General features: G+C 53.0%; 3 protein-coding genes across 3 annotated transcripts in view; 2 read left to right on the top strand and 1 right to left on the bottom strand.

The window, feature by feature from the left end:
* The window catches only part of Lonp1 (lon peptidase 1, mitochondrial), a 13,624-nt gene extending 3,702 nt beyond the window's left edge, over positions 1-9,922 (top strand). The window contains exons 2-18 of the mRNA XM_021217854.2: positions 589-677; positions 1,221-1,340; positions 1,612-1,846; positions 3,700-3,761; positions 3,932-4,061; positions 4,215-4,298; positions 4,847-5,067; positions 5,700-5,838; positions 6,182-6,360; positions 7,803-7,890; positions 7,985-8,107; positions 8,195-8,311; positions 8,592-8,732; positions 8,813-8,978; positions 9,127-9,344; positions 9,416-9,580; positions 9,653-9,922. Coding sequence (XP_021073513.1) covers positions 589-677; positions 1,221-1,340; positions 1,612-1,846; positions 3,700-3,761; positions 3,932-4,061; positions 4,215-4,298; positions 4,847-5,067; positions 5,700-5,838; positions 6,182-6,360; positions 7,803-7,890; positions 7,985-8,107; positions 8,195-8,311; positions 8,592-8,732; positions 8,813-8,978; positions 9,127-9,344; positions 9,416-9,580; positions 9,653-9,832 — 2,457 coding nt within the window. The 3' untranslated portion in view covers positions 9,833-9,922. The remainder of the gene's footprint in view (positions 1-588; positions 678-1,220; positions 1,341-1,611; positions 1,847-3,699; positions 3,762-3,931; positions 4,062-4,214; positions 4,299-4,846; positions 5,068-5,699; positions 5,839-6,181; positions 6,361-7,802; positions 7,891-7,984; positions 8,108-8,194; positions 8,312-8,591; positions 8,733-8,812; positions 8,979-9,126; positions 9,345-9,415; positions 9,581-9,652) is intronic.
* Positions 9,923-9,974: 52 nt separating this feature from the next.
* On the bottom strand, positions 9,975-10,876 carry Rpl36 (ribosomal protein L36). Its single transcript, XM_021218176.2, has 4 exons — positions 10,775-10,876; positions 10,543-10,637; positions 10,180-10,314; positions 9,975-10,097 (listed from the first exon to the last, which is right to left on the bottom strand). The coding sequence occupies exons 2-4, from the start codon at positions 10,633-10,635 to the stop codon at positions 10,008-10,010; spliced, it is 318 nt and encodes a 105-aa protein (XP_021073835.1). The 5' UTR covers positions 10,636-10,637; positions 10,775-10,876; the 3' UTR covers positions 9,975-10,007.
* A 4,199-nt stretch (positions 10,877-15,075) lies between these two features.
* On the top strand, positions 15,076-17,108 carry Micos13 (mitochondrial contact site and cristae organizing system subunit 13). Its single transcript, XM_021218348.2, has 4 exons — positions 15,076-15,250; positions 15,702-15,879; positions 16,035-16,089; positions 16,888-17,108. Exons 1-4 carry the CDS (start codon positions 15,222-15,224, stop codon positions 16,983-16,985), a joined length of 360 nt encoding a protein of 119 aa, XP_021074007.1. The 5' UTR covers positions 15,076-15,221; the 3' UTR covers positions 16,986-17,108.
* The last annotated feature ends 907 nt before the right edge of the window (positions 17,109-18,015 follow it).

The raw sequence follows: 18,015 nt of genomic DNA, 5'->3' as shown, positions 1-18,015 counted from the left end.
TCCGCCTGCCTCTGCCTCCCGAGTGCTGGGATTAAAGGCGTGCGCCACCACGCCCGGCCTTATTTTTATTTTTTAAAGATTTATTTATTGTTATATAAGTACATTATAGCTGTTTTCAGACACACCAGAAGAGGGCGTCAGATCTCATTACGGATGGTTGTGAGCCACCATGTGGTTTCTGGGATCTAAACTCAGGACCTTTAGAAGAACAGTCAGTGCTCTTAACCGCTGAGCCATCTCACTAGCCCTAATCGTCAGTTTTAATTCGCACCTGCTACAGGTGGTGGGTGAGAGGCATTATTACCAAGTAGCTGAACAGGATGACTAGGAAATGGTGCTCATGAAGCTGGATGGAAACTGCTAGTCTGCAGGACGCAGGAAGCTCCTGTTGGGACTGTTTTAGCCTGGGTTTCCTTGTGTAGCCCATGTTTACACTCTCGAGCCTCCTGCCTCAGTCTTCCTGGTGCTCCAGGTCTGTGACACTAGTGAAGCTGTGACATTACCAGTAGAATGATTGTGCAGCTAGATAGTTCGTTTCTGGTGTTAGAGTGCAGTGCACCTGGGTCCTCACTTATCGCTCTCCTGCAGGTTAAAAATAAGAAGTTGGTTGAGCTCCTGAGAAGGAAAGTCCGACTCGCACAGCCCTATGTTGGCGTCTTCCTCAAGAGAGATGACAAGTAAGTCTTTCTCCTTTTCTCTACTCAACTGTAGTCTGGACTTTTCACATTGAGCTCAAAGGAGCCAAGGGCAAGGCCAGGAGTCCAGCATACTGCCATTTTACTCTAGGACTAGGACTTGGCTATAGAATCTCTCAGTGAGGAGTGGCTTAGTGGGAACACTTACCTAGCAGGAAGGAGACCCCTTTCCGATGCTGTGAAAAAGAGACTTCTGTGCTGTCCACATGGGGAAGTGAGTTGCTAGCTCCCTGTAAATGTTGGGGCCTCTGGTACATATGAGATTTTAGACTTCAGCGTGGGTGCCATAGCAGCAGAGAAGTCCTGTATGGGTTCTCTATGGAGGCTGTGTTAGTGATGGCTGCCACCCAGGACTATTCCATTGTCCTGAAGACGCCAGACAGTGGCCGGTAGTGACTTGGCAGGTCTCTAGTAGAGGCCTGTAGAGGCGCTTCTGTCTCCCTCCTACCCTCAGCCTGAGCCACACACTGCACACTGCATACTGCACTGCTGCCCGGTCAATGTGCCTTTGTTCCATCTCCTCAGCAATGAGTCGGATGTGGTGGAGAGCCTGGATGAAATCTACCATACGGGAACATTCGCTCAGATCCATGAGATGCAGGACCTCGGAGACAAGTTGCGCATGATTGTCACAGGCCACAGAAGGTACAGAGGCCAGGGTGAGATGAGATATGCCTGATAGCATGCACAGAAGAGATTGTGGTTTTTATGGATTGTGGGCACGACCTCCACCCTGAGGTCTTGGGGTACAGTGGGGTACAGTGTCTTTTCATTGAGCCTCACTGTTGCTGATACTTTCCAGTGTTTTTTGCTGTCTTGGATTTTTTTTTTTTATCCATTGTTTTGAAGGCCCTAGGGCCTTTGAAACACAACTCTGTAGCCCTGGTTCCACCTGTGCCCGTCTGTCTATCTGCAGGATTCACATCAGCCGGCAGCTGGAGGTGGAGCCAGAGGGGCTAGAGCCAGAGGCAGAGAAACAAAAGTCCAGAAGGAAGCTGAAGCGAGGCAAGAAAGAAGTGGAGGATGAGCTGGGCCCCAAGCCCCAGCTGGAGATGGTGGCTGAGGCTGCCACTGACACATCCAAGGAGGTGCTCATGGTGGAGGTTGAGAATGTAGCCCATGAAGACTTCCAGGTCACAGAGGAAGTTAAGGTAAGCAACAGTCACCTCTTGTGACCTACACAGATGGTGGGACATGTGGGCAGGGCTGTGCTGTGCTATGCCACACCAGGCCCTTGGCTGTTCACAGGAAAGGCAGGATTCAGACCCATCCCACCCTGGTTCATGGTCACCAAGTACAGGCTTCTAGCATTCTGTAGAGTGTCCACCCCTTGCTACCCCCACAGCTCAGGAGGCAGGGCCATGAAACAGGGAAGGAGGCAGTGGCCACTCTGATCCCAGATTAAGCTATCCTGCTGAATTAGGGTTTCTATTCCTGCACAAAACATCATGACCAAGAAGCAAGTTGGGGACGAAAGGTTTATTCAGCTTACACTTCCACATTGCTGACTAGGACTGGAACTCAAGCAGGTCAGGAAACAGGAGCTGATGCAGAGGCCACAGAGGGATGTTACTTACTGGCTTGCTTTTCATGGCTTGCTCAGCCTGCTCTCTTATAGAACCCAAGACTATAAGCCTAGGGATGTCACCACCCACAAGAAGCCCTCCCTACTTGATTGCTAATTGAGAAAATGCCCCACAGCTGACTCTCATGGAGGCATTTTCCCCACTGAAGCTCCTTTCTCTGTGATAACTCCAGCCTGTGTCAAGTTGACACACAAAACCAGCCAGTACACCTGCCTTCCTTAAGGTCTCTATGGGTAGGACAGTCAAGCTAAGCTGGAGCCTGAAGTGTGCCCAGTGCTGTTGGATGCATCAGGAAGGGAATGAAGGCCTCTTCTAGAGGCTGATCCATCCATACTGGTTGTGGTTGATTGAAGCTATGGGAAAGATGTCTCTGGACTGATTGTTAGCTATGTGGAAGGAATGCTGGAATCCTTTGGTGATGTCTGTTGTGAGCTGGTGCTGTGTGGAGAGAGGAGGCCTCTGGGGTGATGTTGGTATTTTGAACTTTATGCGACTGCAGGCAGCCTGGGTATCGATCATTTTGTGTGTGTGTGGGGGGGGGGGCGTCATTCTGTTTAATAGAACACATTTCAAGTTAGAGTAATGTCTTATGCTGGTGGCACTGTGCCAGCTTTACTGTGCTCTACGCTCAACTCATCAACTCTCAGAACAGGCTCCAGAGCCCTTGCTCTCTTGCTCTGGTTTCTTTCTTTTGCGGTGGGGGCTTCGGGGGGTTGAGGGGTGTTTCTCTGTGAAGCCCTGCCTGTCCTGGAACTTGCTCTGTGGACCTGGCTGGCCTTGAACTCACTGAGATCTCCCTGCCTCTACCTCCTGAGTGCTGGCATTAAAGGCCTGGGCCACCATTACCTCTGGTCTCATCTACAAAGGTGAACTCAGTTGGGAACTAGACACCAGGCAGGGTGTTGTCCTATCTGACTATGATAGTGTGTGCCTGCAGTCCCAGGACCCTGAAGCTGAGGCAGGAGAATTGCTGGCGTTAGTATAAGATCCTGCCTCAACAACAAAAAGCAAAAGCTAAGGAAAGCGTGGAGAGTGGGGCAGTCACCCCATGTATCTGGAGGCGTGCTGGCTTACATCCCCATTTTATTTTGTTTTCATATTTACTCATGGGGGTGAACTGGGAGTGTCACACAGTGTGCATATGGAGGTCAGGGGATGGCTTTTGGGTGTCTAGGAGTTGGTTCTTCCTTTCACCATGTGGAGCCCACCAATTGAACTCAGGTCATCAGGCTTGGCAGCAAGCACCTTTATCCTCTGAGCCATTTCACTGGCCCTGGCTTTAGTTTTTACATCCCTTGCCCTGGGTCTTCCCTGCTGCTGACCTTAGATTCTGCTCTGTGGGCCCGGTGGATGTAGTTGGCTGGGATGGGAGTCTCCCCTTCTTTGATCTCATGACTGTCATGGTTCCTGCCCACCAGGCCCTGACTGCAGAGATTGTGAAGACCATTCGGGACATCATCGCCCTGAACCCTCTGTACAGGTCAGTGTCTGCAGGGCTGCACAGGACAGGACGGAGACGGCCACTCAGTGACAGCTGCTTGACCCTGGTGCACCACACTGCACACTGACAGAGCTAGCTATCACTGAAGCCAGAGTGTGTGTAAGGGGCATAGGACAGCACTCTAAGGTGCTGGCACTGTACCCCTACAGAGAGTCCGTGCTGCAGATGATGCAGGCAGGCCAGCGTGTGGTGGACAACCCCATCTACTTGAGTGACATGGGTGCGGCACTCACTGGGGCTGAGTCCCATGAGCTGCAAGATGTGCTGGAAGAGACCAACGTGAGTGTGTGATCCACTGTTGTGAGCAGGCTGGCAACAGCAACCTTCTCCTCGGGGCTGGGCTCCATGGAGGGTACCTGTCCCTGTGCCAGCACCACCCTGGCTGTGGTGCAACTTGTTCATAGATACCCCACTGTTCTCTGTTGTTTGCAGATCCTTAAGCGGCTCTATAAGGCCCTGTCTCTCTTGAAGAAGGAGTTTGAGTTGAGCAAGCTTCAGCAGCGCCTAGGCCGTGAGGTGACAGGAGGGAAGAGGAGGTGAAGGGGGTACATTCCAGCTCTAACACTTTCATTTCAGGATCCCCCTGCCTCAGCCTGCAGTGTGGTGGGACAGTAGGCATGCGGTCTTTCACTTTTCCATAGCAAATCCTCCCCTGCTGAGGGCTGTGCTGTAGCTGAGTGAGCACAGCATAACCTAGGCCGGATGGACCGGGAGGCTCAAGAGTGCAAGGCTATCCTCAGCTATATAGGGAGTTTTGAGGCTAGCCTGGGCTACTCTGATCTGGCGCAGACCAAAGACAAACAGAACACAGGTTTAACTCTCATGGGTATTGGGTGTGTTTGGGCATTACAACAACAGTCCAAACAAACTGCAAATTCCATGTCAGGGTGTCCTGTGGGAGCCTACAGGGTAGAAGCCTGAGTTAGTGAGTGACTTGGGGTTTAGGTAGCATGTGTGAGGATCTTCAGTTTCCAGCACCACTGTAGATCTGGGCCAGGGGTTTCTGTGGAGGGGCTGTGTCCTGCCCTTCCCACCACACCCTGCCCAAGCTCCACCTGCCACAGGTAGAGGAGAAGATCAAGCAGACACACAGGAAGTACCTGCTGCAGGAGCAGCTGAAGATCATCAAGAAGGAATTGGGGCTGGAGAAGGATGATAAAGATGCCATTGAGGAGAAGTTCCGGGAACGCCTCAGGGAGCTTGTGGTTCCCAAGCATGTGATGGACGTGGTGGATGAGGAGCTGAGCAAGCTTGCTCTACTGGACAACCACTCCTCTGAGTTCAAGTGAGTCTGCACAGCCATGGCCCATAGCCACCTCTGCTTGCTGTCGTGTTCCCGTGCAGGCTGCTGGGAATGTGGAAGGCCTCTGGGACCCTGTCCCGTCCTCTGTGAGCACACAAGCCTAGCACCCTCGTGTGCCTGGGCTCCATGTCTAGACTCTACACTTCTGTTCCTCAGGTTCTAGGCATTACTTTTTTCCTGCTCAGGGACCCTGTGGTAGCTCTGGTCCAGATACTCCAGGCTAACTGGTACTGGGACCCTAAGTTCAGTCCGGTCAGACAACTCCACTGAAATTCTGACTTGAGGATGCTCTGTGACTCTGGATTTAGTCCATCTGTGTTACTATGGCACATATGTATGGTCTGGCCTTGGTGACCACTTCTCAAAGGTCCCTGACAGGGCACTGCTGCTGTCCACAGCTTGGGGACTAGCCAGGGCAGCTTCAGACTGCAGCAGGCTTTCCCTGAGCCATACTCACCCCCAGCCCCCCAGATCCTCCCCTGGAGGGGTGGTCACTCACTTGTCCTGGGATACCATATCCAGGTTCATTAATGTGGTTCTTGTCATGTTGGCTCTGCAGCCCTGCACACTGCCTCACTAGGAAGCAGTTTGGTCACAGTTCCTTGTCCCTGTAGTGTCACTCGAAACTACCTGGACTGGCTGACGTCCATCCCATGGGGCCGGCAGAGTGATGAGAACTTGGACTTGGCTCGGGCCCAGGCTGTGCTGGAGGAGGACCACTACGGCATGGAGGATGTGAAGAAACGTGTCCTGGTGAGGCCCATAGCATGTGGACGAGCATACTGCCCAGGGCAGTTTGCCTCATTTTGTCCTTATTCCTCCCAGTAGAGAACCAGTCAGCTATCCACTGGGACTCACAAATGTCCCTGGTGGATGAGTGGCAGAAGCCTGGTGTTTTGGGTGGGGGTTGTTATGACATGGTATGTTTTGGGCCAGGCTGTGGAAGAGGGGCCCCTAACATGGTTGACACCCCCAACTCCAGCCTGTCTTACTTCAGCCCAGCCTTTGTGACTCCTTGAAGCTGCTGGATGATAGCCCCTTGGTCTTTGCTCTGGGGGTCTGCATCCTATGCACTGAGCCATCTTGGCTTTCACAGGAGTTCATTGCAGTCAGCCAGCTCCGAGGCTCCACCCAAGGCAAAATCCTCTGCTTCCACGGTCCACCAGGTGTGGGCAAGACCAGCATTGCGCGCTCCATTGCCCGTGCCCTTGGCCGAGAATACTTCCGTTTCAGTGTTGGTGGCATGACAGATGTGGCAGAAATCAAGGGGCACAGGTAGGTAGGCTGGGCCTGCAACCCACCCACCTGACTGGGCAAACAGTGTGACCCAGTCTACAACCCTGCTCCTGTTTCTCTTCAGGAAGGTTGGGGTTTGGGCTGGGCAGAGTAGAGTACGCCAGGCCTGGGCGTCCACGTGGTTGGGTGGGACGAGGAGGTATGCTAGTTGTTGGTCAGCCTGGACTTTGTTTTGCTTCTTGAGACTCATTATGTAGTCTTTTCGATCATGGAATGCCCTACGTGGACTGGTTTGGCCTTGAATTCAGAGAGCCTCCTACCTCTTTCTTCTAAATATCTTTCTTTTTTTTTTTTTTTTTTAAGATTTNTTTATTTATTATATGTAAGTACACTGTAGCTATCTTCAGACACTCCAGAAGAGGGCGTCAGATCTTGTTACGGATGGTTATGAGCCACCATGTGGTTGCTGGGATTTGAACTCCGGACCTTCGGAAGAGCAGTCGGGTGCTCTTACCCACTGAGCCATCTCACCAGCCCTACCTCTTTCTTCTAAGTGTGGGATTAAAGACATGCACCTGAACCTTTTTTTATTTTATTTTTTAAAGTGCATTCCCTAAACACACAGTTAGTGGGGGATCCTGGATGTGAAGAGTAGTCAGTTGCAGGAGTGTGGGAGGCATGGGAGCCTAGCAGGTTTTGAGTTGAGCACAGAGACCGACCAGACACAGATGGCCTTTATTATAGGCCTGTGGTTGTTCCAGGTCCTAGTGTGGTTAAGAGAAGCTGAGGGGAAGAGGCTCTGTAGACAGAGGCCGGCACACTGTGCTGAGGTCTGCCCGGCTGCTAAGGTAGTCCTATATATAGTCTAACACTACAGGGCCTGCCTGGCCCGGGCAGAGCAGGTAGCCTTGCAGTGCCTCATTTACCATCCTAGCACTCAGGGTTAGGCAGGTGTCGTCCTGGCCACACACCGTGCTCTAGAGCGCTAGCCCACCCAAACTACTCAAGACCCTGCCTGGGAAACAAGAGCGGAGCTCTCCATGGCTCCCACTCCCCTAGACCCTGCCCAGCACCATGGACCAGAGTCTCACTGCTCCCCTAGCTGCCTGGTCCCTGTCCCATGTGCCTGTACTGTCCATTCAGTTTCCTCAGGCCTGTTCCAGCCTTGTCTTCTCTGTATCGCTCCTGTTGTCTTTCATGCACCTCTGCTCCCAAGCTTAGGTGACATCCTTGTCCATCCCTTGCTGTCTGCAAGGGCTAAGCAGCTCAAGTCTGAGCCTGAGGGTGGGTCCTTGCCCCTGTGGAGATTCAGCCCAGCCCCTCTCAGTGCATAGGGAAGTGAGGTGGGCATGACTGCAGACTGGCCAAGTGCTGGCTAAAGGAGAGCACTGGGGAACTACCCTGTGAGGTCAGCACGGCTTCCAAGCGGGCCATGTGGCGGTGTCAGCACACTGACGCGTACTGCGTGTTGCCTCCCACAGGCGTACCTACGTGGGGGCCATGCCTGGGAAGATCATCCAGTGTCTGAAGAAGACCAAGACAGAGAACCCACTAGTGCTGATTGATGAGGTGGGGTAGGCTGGGGACAGGAGGGACAGGTCACTGCACAGCTTATCCTGTAGTGTGGGAGCCAGGTATAGTCAGTCTGCCTTTCTCAATTCAGGTGGACAAGATTGGCCGAGGCTACCAAGGAGACCCGTCATCAGCACTGCTGGAGTTGCTAGACCCTGAGCAGAATGCCAACTTCCTGGACCACTACCTGGATGTGCCAGTGGACCTGTCCAAGGTTAGTGTGGCTCATGTGGCTAGGTGCTAGTGCTATGAGAGAGGGTATACTGAGCTTCCAGCATCCTGTGCCCCCCTTGTCACCCAGGTGCTATTCATCTGCACGGCCAATGTCATTGACACCATCCCGGAGCCACTGAGGGACCGCATGGAGATGATCAATGTGTCTGGCTATGTAGCACAGGAGAAGCTGGCCATCGCAGAGGTATGTGGGGTCCTATGGGGTTGGGTGGAGGGGGCACAAGATCAGGGTTGGCTCTCACAATAGTCCTGAGTGCCTGGCAGGTGATAGGCAAAGATCTCAGGTGAGCACAGCCTAGGTTGACACTTTGGGGCCTATGGTCTTCAGGACATGGCTGTGATTCTCCACTCCTGGCCTGTGGCATAGGAGTCAGCCTGCTTGCTTATCTCTGCTTCTGAGGGGGAGGGCTGAATTGGTGTAGGGGGTGAGGACAACAGGCATTGCTGACAGCTGCTCCCCACAGCGGTACCTGGTGCCACAGGCCCGCACCCTGTGTGGCCTAGATGAGAGCAAGGCCCAGCTGTCAGCAGCAGTGCTCACGCTTCTCATCAAGCAATACTGCAGGGAGAGTGGAGTTCGCAACCTACAGAAGCAGGTGGAGAAGGTAAGCCCGCCCACAGGCCCACCCACTACACAGGGCATGCCTCTGCCTAGCAAATGCCCACCTACACCCACCCACTGCAGGTGCTGCGCAAGGCTGCATACAAGATCGTAAGTGGGGAGGCCCAGACGGTGCAGGTGACACCTGAGAACCTACAAGACTTTGTAGGGAAGCCTGTGTTCACAGTGGAGCGCATGTATGAAGTCACACCTCCTGGCGTGGTCATGGGTTTGGCCTGGACTGCCATGGGTGAGCATAGCATCCACACCTTTCTGCTGCCAGCTACAAATGTAAATAAGGATGGGGCCTGGATTGATAATGCAGGCTACCAGTGCTAGGAGTCTTCAAGTGCAGGATTGGGGAGTGTAAGGAACAAACAGCCTTTTCCACCTTCCAGGAGGCTCCACATTGTTTGTGGAGACATCTTTGAGGCGGCCCCAATCTAGTGGCAGCAAGGAGGACAAGGATGGCAGCCTAGAGGTAACAGGTCAGCTGGGAGATGTGATGAAAGAGAGTGCCCGCATAGCCTACACCTATGCCCGCGCCTTCCTGATGGAGCAGGACCCTGAAAATGACTTCCTAGTCACCTCACACATCCACCTGCATGTGCCTGAGGTAGGCCCCTGTCAGTCTCCCACACCCCCAATCACCCACTGGCTCAGCAGCTCACCAGTCTTTCCCCGCAGGGCGCTACCCCCAAGGATGGCCCCAGCGCAGGTTGTACCATTGTCACTGCACTGCTGTCCCTGGCTCTGGGCCAGCCAGTGTTGCAGAACCTGGCCATGACCGGGGAGGTCTCCCTCACTGGCAAGGTGTTGCCTGTGGGTGGCATCAAGGAGAAGACCATTGCGGTGAGTGTCTGTTGCCTGTACCCCTGGCCACCTCAGGGTGGGAGAACGCCCAGCTGACCAGTTTTTCCACAGGCTAAGCGTGCAGGCGTGACCTGCATCATTCTACCTGCTGAGAACAGAAAGGACTTCTCGGACTTAGCTCCTTTTATCACAGAGGGCCTGGAAGTTCACTTCGTGGAACACTATCGCGACATCTTCCGCATTGCCTTCCCCCGGCGAGAGCACAGGGAGGCACTGGCTGTGGAGAGATGACACGGGGGCCTGGGACTAAATAAATAATCATGGTGTGGCGGAGCCACGAGCACAACTGTAGGATCATGAATAAAGAAAGCTTTTCCAAAAGCCCGAGCCTGAGCCTGTACGCCGCCGCAACACAAACACTTATATACACAAACTGGAGGAACCATCTTTTATTGGGGAGGGGTCATCAATCCTTCTTGGCCGCCGCCTTCCTCATGGCTGCCAGCACGTTGCTCAGCTCCTCCCGCTTTCTCTTAGCGCGGATGTGCGTGCCCACCTGCGAGGAGTAGGAGCCTGTCACCCACGGGCATTGCCGCCAGCCACACCCCCACCGGTGCTCCGCGCAGCGCGCTGCCTACCCTCTTCTTGATGAACTTGAGCGCGCGCTTGTCCTTGGACACTTTGAGCAACTCCATGGCGCGCCGCTCGTAGGGCGCGAAGCCGCACACCTCCCGGATCATGTCCCGCACGAACTTGGTGTGCTTGGTGAGGCGCTGCGAGAACACAGTCCCGAGAGGTCACGAACCCCCAAACGGGCCTTACAGGGGGCCGAAAACACAGCGCACACCCCGACTCCCAGCCTCAGACGCCCCATCACCGACGGGGCCCACGAAGCACTCGGAACGTCCCGTTCCAACGACACCGCGTCTACGCAGGTGTCGATACTCCCACTCCACGCCCGTCCCCATCTCTGTCGAAGCGGCCGCGTCCCCAGCACTCACCCCGCGGCGCCGGCTGTGTCTCGGCTTGCTGACGTTTTTCGTCACCTTGTGGCCCTTGTTGAGGCCCACGGCCATGGGGTAGCGCAGGGCCATGGCTGTGGGCAGCGGGGACAAGACAGCGGCTGAGACACGGTACCCCAGCCCGCGCCCGCCCGCATGCCCGCACGCCGGGACACCCCGCGGGGCCGGGAGGCCCGATGGGGACAGATGAGCCCCGACGAGACCCACTTACCTGCTGCTCTCCGATGGCGGCCCGGACAGGAAGAACGGCACCGCGCAGGATCCTGGGATATATGCTGCTTGCAGGCCTTTCTGGCTAGAGAGACAGGAGCGCTGCGGGCGACCTCTGGTGGCCGGAGGTTCTACGGCACCCGTGAGCCCTCGGCTTGGGAATCTTTCCTAGGCTAGGAGTTGGAACACTGCCTCACACTTGTTGGCTGTTGAAGTAATTTAATCTCTGACAATAAAAGTGTTTTTGAGGGGAATGGGTGCTGGAGAGATGGCTCAGAGGTTAAGAGCACTGACTGCTCTTCCAGAGATCGTGATTTCAATTCTTAGTAACCACATGATTGCTCATAACCATCTATAATGAGATCTGGTACCCACTTTTTGCCCGATGGCATATACGCAGGCAGACTGTTGTATACATAATAACTAATTAAACAAACAAATCTTTTTAAAAAGGACTTTAAAAAGTGCTTTTAAAAGTTTTTGTTTTTTTTAGCCGGGCGTGGTGGCGCACCCCTTTAATTCCAGCACTCGGGAGGCCGAGGCAGTCGGATTTCTGAGTTCGAGGCCAGCCTGGTCTACAAAGTGAGTTCCAGGACAGCCAGGGCTATACAGAGAAACCCTGTTTCGAAAAACCAAAAAAATAAAATAAAATAAAATAAAAAGTTTTTGTTTTTGTTTAAATAGCTTGGCGTTAATGGTACATGCCTTTGATCCCTGCACTCAGAAGGCAGAACTAGTTCAAGGCCAGCCTAGTTTACAGAGGTCAGTCAGGGCTAGTTACACGGGGAAACCTGGAATAAGAACAAAAACGTAAATGTAATTTTAAAAATTAAAAAATATATGATTTCCATGTATAGGTGTTCTGTCTGCATGTATCTGTGCATCATGTGGTTGCGGGGAAACCTGGTCTGTTGGACGGGGGGGGGGTATAGGGGGTTTGGGGGATAGCATTTGAGATGTAAATGAAGAAAATATCTAATTAAAAAAAATCTTGGTCTGTTGTTACATTAGCAAGTGATAAGCTAGACCTCAAAACTGCTGCCATTTTTCTTTTTCTTTTTTTCTTTTGTTTTTTTTGAGACAGGGTTTCTCTGTGTAGCTCTGGCTGTCCTGAAACTCACTTTGTAGACCAGGCTGGCCTCAAACTCAGAAATCTGCCTGCCTCTGCCTCCCGAGTGCTGGTATTAAAGGCGTGCGCCACCACGCCCGGCTATCTGCTGCCATTTTAAAAAACATTTATTTGGGTGTTGGGAGAGGCATAAGCTACCACAAACTTGCAGAGGTCAGAGGTCAGTTTACAGAACTCCGTTAGCCTTCGTCATGGAGGGTTCCGGATCAAACAGATCAATAGATCTGTCACAACAAATCTGTCCAGATCAACAGAATGATCCTTATGAACTAAGATTTGAGTTTCGTTGAAGGAGTTTCGCGTCCCCTGGAGGCCTTGGGGTACAGAGGGATGCAAATTATCTAGAATCACAGGCTGTGCCCTTCGCTCCTCTCCTTCCTTGCTATTTTTCTTTCTGTGAGCTATGGTCTTGTGAAGCCCAGGCTGTCCTGGTAATGACAGGCGAGTCCCACACCCATCTTATGCCGATCAAGTGCTCCAGCAGCTGAGCTGTACTCGAGCCTCAGCTTCCCACACTCCATGCTCTCGAACAGTAGAGAACATAAGAGAATCCAACACTCATTACGAAGCAGGGCATGGATGTACCAGGATGCAGTACTCTGGAGGGTGCAGAGGGCAAAACTAGTGCAGCACAAGCACTTGGACACGAGTGGGAGGGGCCAACCCAGATAGGCGGGGCCTATGGTTACCATCATCCTGGGGTAGAGCCAAGGCGAGAGGTCCTCATGGGAAGCCTCAGTATGTGTGCCAAGAGGGTCCAACCTGGTACCCTAGCGTGGCTGTGCTAAGGATCAGGCCTGAGAAGAGTCCAAGGAGGGCAGGAATAGGGCCTAGAACACAGGAGGGAGAGGAAACTTGAGCAAGAGTTGAGACGAGGCCAGGATGGGCAGGGGCGGAGCTTAAAACATAGGCGGAGGGAATGGCGGAGCAGAGGCGGTGCCAACCTGGGCAGGGGCGGGGTCTTTTACACAAGAGGGAGGGGAAACGAGCAGGACCTGCTGTCCAGACCAAGGTGTGTGTGGGTGTGTGTGTGTGGTAGAACACAGCAGGGGCGGAACTCCAACACTGGAGGGAGGCTAAACTTGAGTGGGAGCTGAGGGCAGAGACCAAGTTGGGCAAGGGCGGGGCCTAGTATCCAAGAGGCAAGCCTCTGGCCCATGGGGAGTTAGGAATTTCTGGATGCCCAGGGCGCCATCCTCCAATGTCCCCCACCATTTGCAGGTACACAGAGTATTTTGCGGTATCTCCACCCCTGCTGTTTCTGACTAGTCATCTGCAGGTTTCTGAACCCAAGCACACACTGAAAGGCGCATTCCTGTCGATGTTTAGCCAGGGAAGAACAAGTCCCAAGGAAGTTGGATGCAGAAAGTGCTGTGGGTTCTCCCCATTCCTCCTTCCCCACTCACACTCACCTCCTACCCCCATCCCAGCCCTGCACCCCCACACAGGGAAGCTGGCCTTCCCTGTGTGAGCCTTGGTGGGACATAATGAAGATGTCCTGCTGCCAACATCCTTCCTTCCTCCTCAGACCACTCACTCTGGTCATTCTGGGAGTGGGGGAAGAACAAAGCCCTGGGCCCCTGGGGCCCTTAAAGGGTCCTCCAGGAGCCAGCCCAAACTGCCCGGTCTTTTGAGCTTTGTCCCAGGGCCTGGGCCTGGGCCTCGGCACTGGCTGAGTTCTGCCTTGGATGCTCTTCCCTAAAAGATCTTTCAAATCTTAGGTCCAAAGATAAACTGTCTAAGCGCTCCTGCCAATGCCACATGCTACCTCGACCTGTTCTAGGCTCCTCACACCCATTCTTTTCTTAGTCATGAGGGTTGGTTTATTTTAGTTCTGGGTGAGAAAAAGACAAAATGTCACCATAGACACTGGACACGTCTGTAAAAACAGGAATGAGGAGGCCCAGGCAGGAGAGTCCATATGAGTTCCAGGTCAATCATGTACAAAGAATAAGACCCCCATCTAAACACACACACACACACACACACACACAAACAAAAAAACCCCACAAAGCTGGGTGGTGGTGGCACACACTTTAATACCAACACTTAACAGGCAGATGCAGGCAGAACTGTGAGTTCGAGGCCAGCCTGGTCCACAGAGTGAGTTCTAGGACAGCCAGGACTGTTAAACAGAGAAACCTTGCCTCAAAACAAGCAAGCAAACAATAACCAACCAAAGGCAAACCAAACCAAACCCAGCACGAAAATAATAAATAAATAAATAAAGTTGTGAGGTGGGTCTTGTGTATGGTTGAATCGGAATGGTCCCTACAGTCTCATGTATTTGAATGCTTGGTCCCCATTTGGTAAAACTGTTTGGGAAGGATTAGGAGATAAGAGTTTTCTTGGGGAAGGGGTGACACTGGTGTGGACTTTAAGGTTTCAAAAGCCCACACAATACCTTGTAGTCCCTTTCTGCTTATAAACCAGAATGTAAGCTCTCAGCTGCTGCTCCAGCGCCATCCCGGTTTGCCTGTTGCCATGCTCCGTGTTACGATGGTCCTGGTCCTCCCATCGGAAACTGGAAGCAGTAAACTTTTCCCTCCATTGAGTTGCCCTGGCCATGGTGCTGTGTCAGGACAACTGAGAAGTAATTAGGACAATAGGTCTCCGTAGACAATTACAAGGCATCCATGCAGCCATGGTGCACATCTACTCAGGCTCACCTTGCAACAGAACAGGGATCTTACATGTCGAACTGGCTGCTAACCCCCTCCTGCTGCACCTCGCACGCACCCCAATGTAGCTCCTTGTACTCCGGACCACCCATTGCCAACCCGTTCTCACATGACCCCAAGATTCCTACCGGGCAGGGACCCTCTGGCGCCCTGGCCTTGCCAAGTCAACAACCTTGGCAAGCGTCCATCCCACAGGCCATCTGTAGCCCGTCCACGCCTCCTAAGTTAGAGCCACACCCCTAACCGCTCACGTGAACGAAAAATCCCGCTTCTCTGTTACAATCCAGCCCTCGCGTTGCCGTGGTAACCATCACTTAGGCTTGCTTCATCTCGGGGACACTCAATTCTCCGCGCGGGCGCGGGGAATCCCATCAGTGTCTTCCGAGGGCTCGTCTCTGACGTGCCTCCAGACTACATTTCCCAGGAGCCTTCGCGGCCTAGACCTTCTTTGGTCTTCCGCCTAACTAATACATTTCCCAGAAAGAATTGCGGCAGCCACGGACCTGGACTGGGAGAGTCTAACTCCATCGCGGCTGACAGGGACCACTACATTTCCCAGGAGTCTCAGCAGCGACACCAACCGGAAGCGGCGGGCGAATTGCTTGTCCTTGCGCGGCGAGTGAAGCGAGAGACCAACCATGGTGGCTCGAGTGTGGTCGCTGATGAGGTGCGTGGACCATCGTGGAGGCCCTGAGACAGTTCCCTGCCGTAGGCACCTGTGCCTCCTTGCTTAGTGTCCCGCGACGGCTCACTTCCGGTTGTGTCTGGACCTTTCTCACGGTCCGTGTAGGGAAACTGGCTTCAGCCAGCCCTTATCACCCTACTGCTTCAATTTACACTTCGGTGCGGTTGAGATGCGTAGGGAATCCTGCCCTTCTCCTCTCCCCGTAGTTTACTTGAGTAACCTGTGGGGAAGCTCCGCCAGACACCCTGGAAGGTTTTGTGCCAGGGATCTTGAGTGGCCATTATCCTTTGCAGGGTTTCGAATGACCCACCGTGTCTCCCTTTAAGACTCCGTTTACTACTAAATGTCGTGTCACATAGGCAAATGAAATGATCCACTGTCTGATCCCTGGAGACCCTGCCCCCACAGCGTCTCCCTTCCTGTGTTCCTGAAGGTTCCTCATCAAGGGGAGTGTGGCTGGAGGAGCGGTCTACCTTGTTTATGACCAGGAGCTGCTGGGGCCTAGTGACAAGAGTGAGGCTGCCCTGCGGAAGGCCGAGGAGGTTGTGCCACCAGCAATGTACCAGTTCAGCCAATATGTGTGCCAGCAGACAGGTCTGGAGATGCCGCAGGTACCTTGGCTGAGAGTGGGTGGCCTACAGGTTGCTTCTGGGTGTCCTTGGGGCCTCCTCCAACCCTGCTTGGTGGAGTTTTGTGTTTCTGGGTTTGGGAGACAAGGCTGTAACCTGTCCCACGTACCAGCCCCTGTGTTCCTCTTTCTTCCCAGCTCCCAACCCCTCCAAAGATTAAATTTCCGAACTTCCGTGACTCCTGGAACTCAGGTAGGTCCCTATGCCCCTGCTTGGGGGGATGCCTGGGCACCCCACCCTCTCTCCCAGCCCTGTTTACCTCATTGATCCTTTCTACTCCTCCATGTTTGCCTGTTTGTGTGCATGTATATCACCTATGGAACTAAGAAGAAAGGACTGGGTGTGGTGGTAGCCCATGATTGTGACTTTCGTATTTGGGAAGCTGAGGCAGGAAGATTGTAGGTTCAAGGCCAGCTTGATCTATAGCCAGGACGACACAGGGAAATCCTTTCTCAAATATAGGAAAAACAAAATATTAAAAAAAAAAAAAACCCAAGGGGTTGGGGTTGTAGATCAGTGGTAAAGTTCTTTCCTAGCATGCATAAAGCTCTGGGTCCTATCGTCAACACCCCATAAATCAGGCATGGTGTTTGTAGGTCTGTCATCCCAGCACTCAAAGTGCAGGCAAGGGGATGAAGGATTTCAGGGTCATCTTTGACTACATAGGGAATTCCAGGCCGTATGGGATATATGAGACCTTGTCTCCACAAAGAAAAGCTGGATATTGTTGCACACATCTATAATCTCAGCACTGGGAAGAGCGGAGGCAGAAGGACTGAGAGGTTGAGGATAACTTTGGAATATATTAGATGAAACCTACTTTTAAAACGGCATAGGGAAGGGGTCGTGGTTTAGATCCACTGGAACTTGTCCATTAGGAAAGGCTAGTCCATTCCTGCTCCATTTACTGCCCTTGCACTCCCCAGGGGTTGTCTGAGAGTGGCTCTGGCAAGGTGGGGACCTCATGGCACCTGTGTGCTATCTCTGCAGGCATCATCTCAGTCATGTCAGCTTTGTCGGTGGCCCCCTCCAAGGCCAGAGAATACTCCAAGGAGGGCTGGGAGTACCTCAAGGAACACAGCAAGTAATGGATGCTACCTGCCCCAGCATTATGGGGGTCAAGACCAGGATGGCAAAGACATCCCAGTGGGGACCTCACTCTGAGGGCAGCTTCCAGCATTGCTGGCCCAATAAAGGACTTGGGAATGGTCCCCAACCGGTTTTCTGGTGGGGAGATGCAGAGCCTTTGCTTTATGGGAGGAGTCCTGGCTAACAGGGATCTCTATGTTCCAGATGGAATGTTTGGAGCCCAGAAGGATTTTACTTTTTGTTGTTTTTTGTTTTGTTTTTTTAACTTTTAAAAATTTTGTGTGATAAAAAAACATGACCAGAAGTAGCTTGGATAGGAAAGGGTTTATTTCAGCTTGTTACTCTCAGGTTATTCTCCATCACTAAGGGCAGGAAACTGGAGGCAGGACTGAAGCAGAGGCCATGGAAAATTAGTTTATAGGCTTGTTCTCCGTGGTTTGCTCAGCCTGCTAATAGCACCCAGGACCACCTACCCATAGTCCTCAATCAAGAAAATGCCCCACAGCCCAATCTGATGGAGGCAATTCTCAACTTAGTGCTTGTGTGTGGGTATGTTTGTATATTCGCACTGGCACTGTCCGCTGTGAGCGCCCCATCACGGATACTAGGATCTGAACTCCTAGCCATGGAACCATTCCCCCAGCCTGTACAGTGGAGCAGGTACTGTGGTGGTGGGGAGCCTGGACTTGGGGTTGCCCTTAATAGGGGCTTCACTTGCAGTGGACCAGTTCTTTTTAATAGCCTCATTGCCCAGACTAGTCACAGCCACTCAGGACTCCCAGCCTTGCCCCCGAAGGTCCCTTTTCCCAGGGACCCTGCCCCGACATTCCTTTCCCATGCCGCACCAGCTGTCTGAGGCCTGAAAGTCTCCTCCCCTCCATTAGTATCTCAGAAGGCTGTGACTGGCAGCCATGCCCAGAAGGGGCTGGAGTCATGGACAACAGTGGTCAAGGTGGGAGGACTCCAGGCCTAGCTTCTGCCACATGGAGTTCTGCAGCTTGTTCTTGCAGAGTACACCCAGCAGGATAT

The sequence above is a fragment of the Mus pahari genome, chromosome 18 (genome assembly GCF_900095145.1).
Source record: "Mus pahari chromosome 18, PAHARI_EIJ_v1.1, whole genome shotgun sequence".
Lineage (NCBI taxonomy): Eukaryota > Metazoa > Chordata > Mammalia > Rodentia > Muridae > Mus > Mus pahari.
Note: the sequence above shows the minus strand (reverse complement) of the source record. Positions and strands in the feature narration are given on the sequence as shown.